This window comes from Globicephala melas, chromosome 4 (assembly GCF_963455315.2).
Source record: "Globicephala melas chromosome 4, mGloMel1.2, whole genome shotgun sequence".
Lineage (NCBI taxonomy): Eukaryota > Metazoa > Chordata > Mammalia > Artiodactyla > Delphinidae > Globicephala > Globicephala melas.
In genome coordinates, this window is record NC_083317.1 from 127008446 (window position 1) to 127023850 (window position 15405).

Here is a 15405-nt window from a genome sequence, read left to right on the forward strand (position 1 = left end):
GAATAATGCTGTTATGAACGTGGGTGTACAAATACCTGTTTGAGTCTCCGCTTTTAATTCTTTTGTGTATATACCCAGAAGTGGAATTGCTGGATCATATGGTAATTCCATGTTTAATCTTTTGAGGAGCCACTATTCTCTTTTCCACAGTGGCTGTACCGTTTTACATTCTCACAGTAGTGCGTAAGCGTTCCAATTTCTTCACATTCTTGCCAACACTTGTTCCCATGAAATTTTGTTTTGAATACCCCGTGACACAGCTTGGCAGATTGAGGCTGGGGTGGGAGGAAGGCTTAAGGAAAAAAAGAATTCCCAGAAATCTGAGTCTCAGTAAAGCAACAGATGGTTATAGGAAGGGGTCAGAGACTGTTATCCAGAAAGAAAGAGTTCTTTGGTTCTGGGTTTCCCAGCTGGATCCACAAGGCTGGCCAGAAGGTTGGGAATTGGGGGGAAAATGGTTGCCATCTGAACAGACCTGGGATTTACTCAAAGGACCAGTATGGGTTCGGATCAGAAGCCAAGACGGTCCCTTTAGTTTAGGACGGGTGGGGCAGGGCTGTCTGCCCAGGAGGCTACAGCTGCCCCCAGCTTTCAGCAGGCCCGCAGCTGTACTGGGTGGGGGGCGGTGTGTGTGTGTGTGTGTCTGTGTCTGTGTGTCTGTGTAGACGGGAGGACGTCCCCGCCTCTCAGCAAGGCCTGGGAGCCACTCACTAGGATGCCGGATTTTCCTGACGGATTAAACGTGGCATTCCCTCCTTCCCGCTTCCGTAACAGGCCTAAAAATAGCTCGTCCCAGAGGGGCTCGGGAGAGGTTCCGCCCCTCTTTGGGGTGGGGTGGGGCGGCTGTCGCGGGAGCGGGAGGCGTCAGAGACCCCGGGCCTCCGGCTGCTGGCGCCAAAGGTTCTCTGTGTCCCCGGTCCCGCAGGTTGGCAGCACTGGGTGGGCGGGAGGCTCTGTCACGCGCCCTCGAGAGCCCGCGCTACTCGGGGCCGAGGAAGCAGCCCAGGCCGGCGCGGCGGCGAGGATTCCGGGAACGGCCTCTGTCCGGGGCGGTGGAGCGAGTCGGGAGGCTGGGCCGGGGCGGAGGAGCGGAGCCGCCGGTTCGCGACCTCTGCCCGCTCCCCAGGCTCCGGGGACCCCCAGGTGAGCCGCGCCGCGTGGGAGAGCTATGCCAGGAATGCAGCCCGGGAGGGGCGCGGGTGGGGAGCGTCGTGCAGTCCGAGACCGGAGCCACGGGCCGCAGGGGGTTCAACAGCAGCGGCTCGGGCGCCCTGCGGGGTCCAGGCGGGGAGCTGCGCCTCGGGACCCGCGGCCTCCAGCCTGGCCGGCTCCGGACCGAGGTACCCGGAGGGAAGCAAGAATGACTGAACCCGTCGGACTGGCCTTCGCTGGGAGGATGGCCTCGGATTTTCAGTTTTTCAAAAAAGTAAAATGATTGGGGGCGGGGGTGGGGTTGCTGCTTTGCGTTCTGTAGGAAAAGGGGGATCTTTTAGCGATGAGATGAGTTATTGATGAAAACAAACAGATTAGCATCTCTGGTTCCTCCGCCTTGCACTCCGAGGCAGGAGTGTAGCAGGAGGCAGCCACCGTATTTTCCTTTTGAGGTGGCTGCAGATAAAAGGCCAGGGGAACTTGCTGGGTACGGGACAAGGGCCCGGAAGGCGAGTCAGAGGAGGGGTCTGCGGGGCCTGGGCAGGGGTTACCCAGGCCTGTACCTTAAGGCGCAGGGCCTGCCTGCCCCTGCACGGTCTCTTGAAATGTGGTATCTAACAGGACTTTGAAGAGAGGCCTGATGAGTGTGAGGTGCTCCGACTGTGGCCTCCTACACTTCCGTCCACAGACGGGGTGGGTGGTTTCTCTCCTTTGTCACAGCCCCTCACACCTGCCCCTAGAGCTGGGGACTGGCCAGTGAGAACAGCCCCACCTAGAGAAGGCCGGTTCTCCAATCAAGCAGCTGATAAGCGGTCTTCTGTCTGTCTCTGTCAGCACCAACGCTCTGGAGACCTCTCCCTCACGTGGGAATCTTTTTGGATACCATCCAACTTGATAAAATGGTCGCATGAAGTTACATGCTTCAGGTTGGGAACAGAAACCTGAACTCACTTGTGCAGAATACCTGGGTTCTGCCAGGGAGCTGGAATTTGGTCCAAAGGCTTGTTGCTCAACTGACACAGGAGGAGGCAAGGGGACAACTTGGTGGGCTGTTCTGAACCTCCCTGTGGGCCCCTTGCAGGGAGGGCCAGTCCTGTTCAACAGGGTTTACCGCTTGCAGTGCCATCTGTCACTAGGCCTCCTACCTCTTGAGAAGATTTTGTGGGGTCTGATGTCCCAGGTTCTGAAGCTGGAGAAACACTACCAAGAAGCAATGACTTCTCCATGGGAAAGAAAACACCAGTATGTTCTAAACTGCTATTCTTTTAGATGTGAAAACTAGTGTTGGTTTTTCACAATTTTGCACCTGGGAAGATAGGTCTTGTCAGTATGTAGTCGTCTCTAAAATACTTTGAAGAGACGTCAGTCAAATCCCTACCTCCCATTTTTATTTTAAAGAAAATCCTTTTGTGGCAAAAACTTAAAATGGGCTTTTGACCAAACCAAGGACATCATCTCTTAAAAGTATCTCCAAAGTTTCTAGGGAGGAAATGGGAGACCTGGTGTAAGGGACAGCTGTGAGCCTGGTGGAGTGGATCTCTCTCTTGCTACTTTATGGGTAAGAAAGAGTGGAAAGGGGGGCTCCTTTCTTTAGAAAACAGCAGAAACAGAGAGCAAAGCAGAACAAGGTCTGTAACGGTAGTGCTTCAGGAGAGCTCCTGGGTCACTCTTGTCTCCGTTGGGGTCTCTAGCGCTCCCTTGCCTACGGTGTGTGCACGGCCTGTTTGCAAACTGTGCGAGGGTTTCCTTGGCAGCCAGAACACTTAGCACTAATGACACGCCTGAGCTCCTGGGACGGCACCGCTGAAGTTAGCTGGGAGTCAGGGCAGGCTTGTAAATGATCGCCTGGCAGCTGCCTTGGAAGCTTGGCTCCTCCAAGTGCTCCTTGTAGCTTGGCAGCATTCTTGAGGAAGCAGAACAGACAGCAAGGTGGCAGCGGTGGTGGTGTAGTCTATCTGTTAATTTATGTTAAAAAAATCAGCCAGAGTTTTGTTTAAAAAAATCAGCTCTTTGGTCATTTTTGTGGATGTTCTCTTTGACAGATTATAGGTGGGCAGGTTTCAGAAGAATTGTAAAGTTTCCAGGAGTTGTTTCACTGTGGAATGGCTGCCTTGTGAGGTAGTGAGCATCCCGTCACTGGGAGTGTGCAAAGCTAGTGGTAGACAGGCTTGTTTTCTTGGCCGTGGGATTGCCCCAGGTAGAAACTATCTCTTCAATAATGAAGTGAGTTTGGAATGCTAGCGTAAATATTCTTTTGGGTCCCACTAATTCATGACAATGGTCTAAGATTGGGAAGTTCCTGGGACCCATCAAAACATCTAGAGATGGTTAATAGTTCCAGATTTCCTAATGACGGTGAGTCATTTTATTTATTTATTTATTTAACTGCTTGTGGGATCTTAGTTCCCCAATCAGGGATTGAACCCGCGCCCCCTGCAGTGGAAGCACAGAGTCTTAACCACTGGTCTGCCAGGGAAGTCCCACAGTGAGTCATTTTTGCCTTGTGTTTCTATTCCCAGATGTGGGAAAAGAAGTCTGCTGATAATTCAGTCTGCAGAAAGTACGGCGTGCCTGCCCTCTGGGATGTGTAGTTTCCAGGTAACCAGCAGCATTCTCGTTTGGCTTTGTCTTCTGCCCATCCCAACCAGGACCCAAGCTGTGGAGCTGAGTTGTATTTGGCTAAGTTCTGCCAGGATACAGGGAGACTTTAGGGTCTCCAGCATAGACCCTGTTGTGATTTGCTGTAAACTCTTTCAGTCCTTACAGTTTGGTCAAGAAATCTCAGGTATTGTAATTTACAAAATGGGAAGGGATTTATGTATCGTCCTCATCATCATTGGGAGGTAGTTTGGCATAATTAGAAGTTTTGGAGTCAGAACTTGATTTGGATCTTGGCTTCCTTACTTAGTAACTGAAGGACTTGGGGCAGGGCCCTTAGCTTCTCTGAGCATCAGTTTCTACATCTATCAGTTGAGGCAAATCATAGCTACATACAAGGTTGTATGATGGCTAGAAATAGGAATATTAAAGGCTGGCACAGTGCCTGGTGCACGGATACTTAATAAATTATAGCTGCTATCATCCTCATCAACTTCAATTCCCACAGTTCAGGGTATGTGCCCAGCAGTGGGGTTGCTGGGTCATATGGTAGCTCTATTTTTAGTTTTTTAAGGAACCTCATACTGTTCTCCATAGTGGCTGTATCAATTTACATTCCCACGAACAGTGCAAAAGGGTTCCAAAAGGGAACCCTCCACACCCTCTCCAGCATTTATTGTTTGTAGATTTTTTGATGATGGCCATTCTGACCGGTGTGAGGTGATACCTCATTGTAGTTTTGATTTGCATTTCTCTAATAATTAGTGATGTTGAGCATCTTTTCATGTGCCTCTTGGCCATCTGTATGTCTTCTTTGGTGAAATGCCTATTTGGGTCTTACACTTACTTTTTAATTGGCTTGTTTGTTTTTTTGATATTGAGCCCCATGAGCTGTGTTTGTATATTTTGGAGATTAATCCTTTGTCCGTTGCTTCATTTGCAAATATTTTCTACTATTCTGAGGGTTGTCTTTTCATCTTGTTTATGATTTCCTTTGCTATTTTAAGTTTTAAGTTTAATTAGGTCCCATTATTTTTTAAGTTTAATTAGTTCCCATTATTTTCATTACTCTAGGAGATGGGTCAAAAAAGATCTTACTGTGGTTTTTGTCAGAGAGTGTATCCCATTGTTCATTGCAGCACTATTGACAATAGCCAGGACATAGAAACAACCTAAATGTCCAACGATAGATGAATGGATAAAGAAGATGTGGTACATATGTACGATTACAATGGAATATTACTCAGCCATAAAAAGGAATGAAATTGGGTCATTTGTAGAGATGTGGATGGACCTAGAGTCTGTCACACAGAGTGAAGTGAGCCAGAAAGAGAAAAACAAATATCGTATATTAATGCATATATATGGAATCTAGAAAGATGGTACAGATGAACCTATTTGTAGGGCAGGAATAGAGATGTAGACGTAGAGAATGGACACGTGGACACGGTGGGGAAAGGGGAGGGTGAGACGAATTGGGAGATTAGGTTTGACATAAATGCACTACCATGTGTAAAATAGATAGCTAGTGGGAACCTGCTGTATAGCACAGGGAACTCAACTCGGTGCTCTGTGATGACCTAGATGGGTGGGATGGGGGGTGGGTGGGAGGGAGGTCCAAGAGGGAGGGGATATAGGTATACATATAGCTGATTCACTTCATTGTACAGCAGAAACTAACACAACATTGTAAAGCAATTTTACTCCAATTAAAAAAAAATTCCCACAGTTCTGCTCACCATTTGATGTCAGAACCCTAGGACTTCTGAGAATTGGACTCTTGGGGTTCTAGTGACAAAAATGGGTGGTACTTTTGGGATTTAGTAAAAACTCAGGAACTCAGATCCCTGATTCAGAATTCTGTATAACTGGGAGTGGGGCTGCCACCTTGGGTATTTACAGACTGTGCTCAGAGTGTAAACAGGAGGGTTTATGGGCTGCTCAGGAAGCCAGCTAGAGCACTGCTGCCACCTCTTGACAGTCAGTGTGGGACACTTACTCACTGATGAGCCTGTGCCCACCCACGAGGGCTCCTGCCCTCTAAGCTTTCATCAGCGGCCTGGAGGATTAGGCTGTGGACACAGATGGTCAGCACATCAAGCATTTCACTAAGCCTAAATGGCGTTTCTCTCCAAGGAGTACAACTTAAGTGCCCCTAAGTCCATTCTTACTCTTTATCCTATTTCTTGTTGGTCCATAGCCTCAGTTCCCCAAGACCCCGAGAATATAGAATCTTGAAGCAGATACTCTAAGATTTTGACAGTTCCATTCAGGTCAATAGCAATCTGGGCTGCAGGTAATATGCTAAGGGCTGGAATCCAACAGATGTGAATAAGCCATGGTCTCAGCCCCTGTGGAGCTCACAGCTGGGGATGTGGTGGGACAGGGGTGGGGGGCAGAAAGGACACAGAAATGTCCTGTATGGCCTCTCCTTGGGGCTCCCTGTCCTAGCTCCTTCCCTGGCACTTAATGCTCTGGAGGGTAATTCGGTGTATTTTTCTGACTTTCTGGAGAACAAAATCTGGAGCCAGACCCCAACACTTAACTAGTCGTGTGATTGTGGGAAAGTCATCTGCCCTCTGTATTCACCTTGAAATTTCTTCATCTGTCCATTGGGTTGTTGTGGGAATCAAATGGGATAATTCATGCAAAGTCTTATAACTGTGTGTGAAGCACACAGTTCCAGAAGTGTTCACGATTTTTATTAACAATGGCAGGGGGGACGTCCCTGGTGGCGCAGTGCATAAGCATCTGCCTGCCAATGCAGGGGACATGGGTTCGAGCCCTGGTCTGGGAAGATCCCCCATGCCGCGGAGCAGCTAAGCCCGTGCGCCACAACTGCTGAGCCCGTGCGCCACAACTAATGAAGCCCACGCACCTAGAGCCTGTGCTCCGCAACAAGAGAAGCCACCGCAACGAGAAGCCTGTGCACCGCAACGAAGGGTAGACCCCGCTTGCCGCAGCTAGAGAAAGCCTGCATGCAGCAACGAAGACCCAACGCAGCCAAAAACAAGCAAACAAACAAACAAAAACAATGGCAGGGACCGTTGCCTGGGTCACCATCCGTCCCAAGGGCCAGTCACGGTGCCTGGCACTTAGTAGGGGCTCAGGAGCCATTTGTTGGTGGGATGGGTGAATGAATGTTGCACAGCCACCCAGCACAGACCAGAGTGTGGTGAGGGCGACCAAAGGAGTATACGGTCTGTGCTCTGGGAGCCCGGGGGAGAGGCCAGGGATTCTGCCTATGGGCCTGGGAGGTATTTATGGTGGCATACATGTCTGAGCAAGGCCTTGAGCATGAGTTCACCTGCACGAGAAGCAGAAGGAAGTGGCGGAGGGCCGTCTATCCCAAGAGGCAGCATGGCATAGTGGCTCAGAGTGCAACTCTGTAACCAGGCTGCGTGGGATGGATCCTGCTTCCTGCACCTGGGGCAAGCTTCTTCACTTCTTTGTGGCTTAGATAATAATAGTACCTCCTTGAAGGGTTGTTGTGAAGATTACATGAGTTATTCTTTATAAAGCATTTAAAAACAGTGCCTATGAATAAATAGCCCATAGATATGAAAGTATGGACAGCAAGTAAATGGTAGGTGGGAGATGCAGCTAGAAAGGTAGTTTGGAAGCAGTTCATAGAGGTCTTTGACTATCTTATTTTTTATTGAATTATATTTGACTTACAATATTATATTAGTTTCTGGTATATAAAATAGTGATTCAATATTTTTATACCTTACAGAATGATCTCCACAATAAGTCTAGTTACCGTCTGTCACCATACAAAGTTATTACAATATTATTGACTACATTCCTTATGCTGTACATGACATCCCAGTGACTTATTTGATAACTAAAAGTTTGTACCTCTTAATCTCTCTCACCTATTGCACTCATCCCTCTGCCCCCTCCCCTTTGGCACTCACCAGTTTGTTCTCTGTATCTATGAGTCTGTTTCTGTTTTGTTATGTTTGTTCATTTGTTTTGTCTCTTAGATTCCACATGTAAGTGAAATCATACAGTATTTGTCTTTCTCTGATTTATTTCACGTAGCATAATACCCTCCATGTCCATCGATGTTGTCGCAAATGGCAAGATTTCATTCCTTTTTATGGCTGAGTAATTATCTATCTATCTATCTATATCTTCTTTATCCATTCATCTGTTGATGGACACTTAGGTTGCTTCCATATGTTGGCTATTGTAAGTAATGCTGCAATGAACATAGGGCTGCATTTATGTTTTTGAATTAGTGCTTTTGTTTTCTTCAGAAAAATACCCAGAAGTGGGATTTCTGGATTGTATGGTAGTTCTATGTGTAATTTTTTGAGGACCCTCCATACCGTTTTCCATAAAGCTGTACTAATTTACAATCCCACCAACAGTGCATGAGGGCTCACTTTTCTCCACATCCTCCAACACTTGTTATTTCTTGTCTTTTTGATAATAGCCATTCTGACAGGTGTGAGGTGGTATCTCCCTGTGGTTTTGATTTGCATTTCCCTGATGTTGAGCATCTTTTCATGTTGTGCCACTCCCTTCTGGCCTGCAAAGTTCTGCTGAAAAGTCAGGTCATAGTTTTAGGGGAGTTCCCTGTACACAACTAGTTGCTTTTCTCTTGCTGCATTTAAGATTCTCTCGTTAGCTTGAGTTTTTGCCATTTTTAATTATAATGTGTCTTGGTATGGAACTCTTTGGGTTCACCTTGTCTGGGACTCTCTGTGCTTCCTGGACCTGGATGTCTGTTTTCTTTTCCACATTAGGGAACTTTTCAGCTATTATTTCTCCAGTTAAGTTCTCTTCCCCTTTGTCTCTCTTCTCCTTCTGGGACTCCTATATCGTGAATGTTAGTACACTTGATCTTGTCCAAGAGGTCTCTTAAACGGTCCTCATTTTTTAAAATTATTTTTTAGTTTTCACCTTCGGTGATTTCCACCACTCTGTCTTCCAGTTCATTGATCCATTCCTCTGTATTATCTAATCTACTGTTGATTCCCTTCTCGTGTGTTTTTCTTTCAGTTATTGTATTCTTCAGCTCTGTTTGGTTCTCCTTTATATTTTCTAACTCTTGGTTGAACTTCTTACTGTGTTCATCCATTCTTCTCCTGAGTTTGTGGAGCATCTTTATGACCATGACCTTGAACTCTTTATTGGGTAGATTGCTTATCTCCACTCATTTCTTTCGGAGTTTTGTCTTGTTCCTTCATTTGAAACATATTTCTCCATCTCCTCATTTTGTCTAATTCTCTGTGTTTATTTCTATGTATTAGGTAGGCCAGTTTTGTTTCTAGATCTTGGAGAAGTGGCCTCATATAGGAAACGTCCTGTGGAGCCTAGTACCACACTCCCTTCTGGTCCCCAGAGCTATATGCTCCATGGGTGCCAGCCATGTGGGCTGAGTGGGCCCTTCTGTGTGGCTGGGCTGGCTGCTGTGAGTGTGCTGGTAGGTGTGGCTGGCCCTGCCTCATGTAGTGGCTGCCAGCCCCCTGGTGATCGGGGTTGAGTCCTGGGGCAGCTGGCTGTGGGGGCCAGAGGGGCCCAGGGCTGGTGCCAGCTCTCCCATATGCAAGCCTTGCTGGCCTTCAAAGCCAGGTGTTCTGGGAACTCATCTTCACAGTGCAGGACCTCTGGGCTGGGGAGCCCTGAGGTGGGGCTCAGACCCCTCCCTCCTTGGGGAGAACCTCTGCAGTTGTAATTATCCTCTTGTTTGTGGGTTGCTCGCCGAGGGGTGTGGGTCTTGACTAATTTGCGTCCCCACTCCTTTTACCATCTTGTGGTTCCTTCTTTATATCTTTAGTTGGGGAAAACCATTTTTGCTAGTCTCCAGGTCATTCTTATAGATAGCCAGTCTGTAAATAGTTGTAATTTTAGTGTGTCTGTGGGAGGAGGTGAGCTAGGGTCTTCCTACTTCACCATGTTGGCCATACTTGCTTGAATATCTACTTAGTGAATTTGGAATTAGCCCACGAGGAGCACAGAACATCACTTCCCATGTGGCTGAAGCTCCGTGGTGGCTGCCCCTTGTAAACAGGGCACGCACTTCCCATTTTGCCACAGTCCTTAATGCTCCCTATGCCAACACTCCCTACTGCAATGGTTCTGAAGCAGTTAGTCTGGAGATCTGCATTTCTAACGAGTGTCCAGTTGATGCTGATGCTGCTGGTCAGTGACTACACTTTGAGAACCACTGCCCACGTGTATCTGGGACACTAAGATAGGGAATCAGTTGCCACTTATCATCAAGCTTGTATTTGGTTTCTCTTACACCTGGCATGTTTCCTACCTTTAATAGTGCCTTCGTGGTCCTGGTGGAATTTAGATTTGCAATTTCTGGTATAATCAGTATTGGAAGGCTAAGTCTAAAGGTCCCAAGAGACAGGCCTGTGAGAAGGAGATTTGGGAGTGGCTAAGGCTCAGCCTATAGCAGGCCTATGGTAGCTGAAGCTATGGTTACGTGTGAGCTCATCCCCAGGGAGAGTGTGCAGGGAGAGATGGGTGATGGGTGACCAGCAGACTGTCACAGGGGCACTGGCACACCCTGCCTTAAAGGAAGGGTGCAAGGATAGTAGGCTCTTCCTTGTTCAAGGAAGAGGCTGGAAGGGGCATTCGAAGAGGTGGGAGGAGAGCTGAGAGAGTGGCTGGTGGAACATTCTTGGCCTTATTATGAGAGAGGGGACTGTGGGCAGACATCTGAGGCCAGGGCTTAAATATTAAATAGTTAAACAGCGAGTTCTCAGGTGAGCTCCTGGTCTGTGGGAGGACAGGAAGCAGGTGTCCTGTTACCCTGGCCCACAGCCCACCTGGCAACGTGCTGCTGCTCCAAAGCACAGCTTGTTGTGGCAATTGTCTCTGAGGCTCCGGTGACACAGTTAGAGCCTGCAGCTGAGCATGGTGAGTGTCATGTCACCTGCCTCCTTTTTAAAAAATAACGTGACATATTAAGAGGAATGTGCTGGTCTTCTCCTCATGGCCGTGATGAGGATGCTCATGGCTGGATGGTTTTGTTTCTGGAGTATGTGTTGGGGAGGAGGATCTGAGAAAGGGAAACATTGGAGCTGAAATGGAAAAGGTGGGTCCGTGGCATCCTGTGGCAGCTTCAAGACCAGGCTGAGGGGTTTGTTTGCACTTGGTGCTGGGGCAGCAAGGAGCCATGCTAAGCTGGCGAGGAGGGGGCTGGGGGGCAGGTGTGTGATTAATGCATCTCGGTGGCCCCAGTGCCTGGCACCGGGCCTGGCCAAGCTAGGCATGTTCTAAAGGAGCGGGGGAGGGGGTGAGTGAATGAATGAATGAGTTCGATGGCTAAGGTTTGATGATCTGATCCAAGCAAAGTTTTAGGACAAATAGCCTCAAGAATCGATGTTGGATGGTTCAAAGTCCACAAGCTTTGGAGCCAGATGCCCCTTCAGCTGTACTTCAACTCTGGCCTCCCTACCTGGGGAGGACACTTAACCTTTCCAGACATCCGTTTCCTTGTTTGTAAAGTGAGGATAGTTCTACCTGTTGGTGGGTTTGCATTTAGAGTGTGTGTCTGGCTTGGAGGCTGGCACTCCCTGCCCTGCGGCCGGTTTTCTTACCGAGCACCCTCCCCTTGCCTCTCCTCCAGTCCCCAGAGTACCCCAGGGCAGGTGGGGGCAGGCTTGTCACCTCCCACTGCCGCCATTCCCAGATGAAGACAGGCTCAGGGTGCTCAGGGGCCTTTCCTGGAGGCCTTCCCCTCTTTGCAAACCGAGCCTGACTGTTTCTTCAAGGCCTTTCAGCTTCCTGAGGTCAATGACCTTTTTCTTCTCTGACTTTCTGCTGTACTTGAAAGTGTAAATCACATGATCTAAAGAGAACTTGATTGAATAGGGTTACATGTATTTCCTGTTCAGTCAGATTCTAAGTTCTTTAAGGCCGGAAATTGTATATTTTTCTTTAAGAAATTATAAAAGTAATAGATGATGACGCAAAGAACTGAATAGTATAGAGAGGTGGTGAGTGGAAAATAAAAGTCCTCTAACCTCTGTTCCCACTTCCCAGGTATAACCATTGCTAACAGCTTATTTTCCTAGAAATAGTCTATGCTTATTAAAAAGTATAGATAATGAACCATATTTAGGAAGAATAAATCAGTCTACTTAATTATGATTATATATGAATAACAAATATGAATCATTCATATATGTGTATGTGTTATGTTGTATCATTATCATCATTGGTCTATGTAAGACCTATCTGTCTATCTATCTATCCATCTCCTACCCATGCACCATCTATTTTATTTATTTATTTTATTCATTTATTTATCCCCATTTCACATTCCCATTTCCCTCCTGCCTCATATGAAACATTCTAATGTGAGATATATATATTTATGCATATATGTATATATAATACATATACACATACATATATGAGATATACATATCTCCTTTATTTTTGCTAATTATTATTAAATGTCATATTAATATATTATTTAAACAGAAATGGATATATATGTATATATATAGTCATTATTCCATATCAATCAGTACATAAAAACTGCCTTATTCTTATCAATAGCTGCATAGTATTTCATCGTATAGAGATACCATTCATATCCCCACTGTACTTTGTACTTTGCTTTCTTGTAATTTTCTTGTAATTTGCTATTACAAATAATACTACAAAGACAATTTTCGTACAAGCACCTTTGCACACTTGTATGAGTTTATCTGTAGAACAGATTGTAATTCTTAGTACTGGAATGTTCATTTTAAATTCCGGTTGCTATTGTCAAGTTACTCCCCAAAGAGAGCAATTTCTTTGTCTAACAAGAGAGTGGTGAGTAGAATCTGAGTCATTTAACAACAAACTGGAGCTGTTTTCTAAACCATGAGGTTTGAAACAGACCATCGTGGACTGAGCACAATCTCTGTGCAGAGACACGGCTGCTCTCTTGAGCGCCACCCCGTGGCAGGGGCGGACATCATTTCGCTCACATCCCACTAGAGAGAACATAGTCATACTGATCACACCTGACAGCTGGGGAAACTGGGAACTGTAGCGCACCCCTCCATTAAATGTTGCAATTACAGAAGGAGAGCCACTTAATGTCCACCATTAAGTGACTCTACCTCCCGTGGCAAGTTATTAGACTTCATCCTGAGGTCAATGTAGGGTTGCAGAAAGACCTGCTTATACATTGGACAGCTCCCTCCTGACCAAGCCCTCTGGCAGGCACTCTTACAGTGGACTTGGGCATGGCGGGGGGTTCACTGAGGACCTGCTATGTGCCAGGCATTGGCCTGGGTGTTTCGCCTGCCTCATTGCTAACCGCAAGCCTGAAGAGGAGGCCCTGTGATCCCCAGTACACACGGAGGCTTAAAGGTGTAAAGGATCTTGCTCCAGGCTGAGGATCTGAATCCACATTTGTGTGTCATAAAGCCCACAGCCTTGCTCTGGCTGTGTCAGTGCACAGCACGCACACTACAGGCTCCTGCTGGCCAGCGCGGTACATGGAGCCACACGCACCAGGCCTAACTTCAACCCTCCTCTCATTTTCCAGGCCCTCTCTCAGCTCCTGTGCCTGCTGCCGTGGTCTTGGCGGCACCCTTCCCCAGTGGTCAGCCCAGGGCTCCCCCCGTCCATGCAGTCCCACGCTACCACCGCCCAGGGCCTCAGCGACCCCCTCTTTGCGGCCTACACTCTCCCCACCTTCAAGTTCCAACCTCGCCGTGAGAGAATGGACTGGAGGCGCATTAGTGCCCTGGACGTGGACCGCGTGGCACGGGAGCTGGATGTGGCCACCCTGCAGGAGAACATCGTCAGCGTCACCTTCTGCAACCTGGACCGGGAGGTGTGCGGCCGCTGCGGGCAGCCCGTGGACCCAGCGCTGCTCAAGGTGCTGCGGCTGGCGCAGCTCACCATTGAGTACCTGCTGCACTGCCAGGACTGCCTGAGCACCAGCGTGGCCCAGCTGGAGGCGCGGCTGCAGGCCAGCCTGGGCCAGCAGGAGCGCGGCCAGCAGGAGCTGGGCCGCCAGGCCGACGAGCTCAGGGGCGTGCGGGAGGAGAGCCGCCGGCGGCGCAAGATGATCAGTGCCCTGCAGCAGCTGCTCCTGCAGACGGGCGCCCACAGCTACCATGCGGTGAGCATCTCTGCGGGCGGGGCTGCCGGGAGGGCTGTGGGCCCAGCCACCGGCCACCCGGGCGGCACCACTGCCTGGCCCCTGAGGCTGCTGTGGCTTTTCTCCCTGGGGCTGGGAGCAGATTTCAGAGATGCCGCTGGTGGCCAGAGAGCCCCAGGGTGTCTCATCAAGTCTATGGCGTGTGTGTGTGTGTGTGTGTGTGTGTGTGTGTGTGTGGAGATTGTACATGTGTGGCAGGTGTGTGTATGAGTTCATGTCTCGTGTGCATGTGTGAATGTATGCAAGGTGTGTATGTGTGTTTATGGATGGTGTCTGTGATTGGAAGGTACATCTGTGACTGGTATGTGTAGGTATGTATGTAGAGTGTGTGGTGTGTAACATGCTTGCATGTGAAGATATATTTATGGTGCGTGTGTGTGAATGAATGAAGGGTTGTATGTGTGTAAGGGTGTGTGTATTCATGGAGGGCGTGAGTGTGTATATACGAAGGCTGTGTGTGTGTGTGTGTGTAGAGAGTGTGATGTGTAAAGGTGTGTGTAAGAGGTGTGTGACAGGGGACTGGTAGAGCCAGGCCTGTTCTGGAAAAGTGACTCTATTAGTCAGCCAAGTGACAGTTCATTCCCCAGAGTGGCATTTGAGCATTTGCGTTTCTTTCTATGGAAAGAGCGGATCGGGGACAGTTGCCCTTTAGTAGCTTGTCAGGGGGCCCGGCCCTCTGCCAGGCTCTGAGAATGAAGACACAAATCATGCTGGTTCAGGTTTAACAGAAATTCATAGTTTGGGGGTGGGTGGACAGAAGGAATCATTAGGACATGATGTTAGTGGATTGAATGGTAATTGACATAATTAATATAATGTTAATTACGAGAAAAGGGTCAGAACCTTTCCAGCAGTAAAGGACAAAACAGCAGTCTAACCTGGCTTAGGCCAATAAGGAATTTATTGGTTAATTTAACTGAAAGATCCAGGGTTATGGTGGGACTTAGGTGATGGCACCAGAATCTAGTTTCTCTCTCTGCAGCTCTTGGCAGTTCTTTGTCAGTGTGGATTCCATTCTCAGAAACCCTCTGCCCGTGTGGCAGCAAGTTGGGCCACTGCAATGCCAGCATCTCATTTTCCCAGGTTCAAAGCTGGCATGGTGGAGGGACTAGTCTGGTGCCTGGTTTGTGAGTGTGCTGCTTGGGGTGGAAAAGGGGAAGCAGGGAAGGGTGGGTTGAGGGGACGGGCTTATAATTTGGAATAAGATGCCTTGTAACATATTCCCTGCCCCCCAGCTGATATTCCTTCAAACAACTAGAAATTCATGTGTCACTTTAGAACTCAGGAGTGGGCAGAGTCCGTCAACCCAGACTGTATCCATCTGGATTAGGTTTGGCTGTGGGTGACAGGAAACCTCAAATTATAATTGTTTAAACCAGATAGAAGTTTATTTCTCTCTCTCATGAACAAAGTTTAGAGGTAAACAATCCAGGGGTGGCATGTAATCGCGGACCCAGTTCTGGATTTGTTTCTCTCCAGCCTCATTGTGTGACTTCTGCCTCCTGGTCCAAGAT

The 15405-nt window shown here is 48.1% G+C and overlaps 1 protein-coding gene across 12 annotated transcripts in view; it reads left to right on the forward strand.

The window, feature by feature from the left end:
* The first annotated feature begins 582 nt into the window (after window positions 1-582).
* Window positions 583-15405, forward strand: part of DZIP1L (DAZ interacting zinc finger protein 1 like) — a 46870-nt gene continuing 32047 nt past the window's right edge. For 3 of the 12 annotated variants that reach the window (XR_009563827.2, XM_060298570.2, XM_060298569.2), the window contains exons 1-3: window positions 587-1143; window positions 3672-3750; window positions 13271-13852. Coding sequence is in view for 11 of the 12 variants with exons in the window: in XM_060298570.2 (XP_060154553.1) it covers window positions 716-1143; window positions 3672-3750; window positions 13271-13852 (1089 nt within the window). In the remaining variant the exon portion in view is untranslated. The other 9 variants (XM_060298567.2, XM_060298568.2, XM_060298565.2 and 6 more) reach the window with 7 other exon arrangements.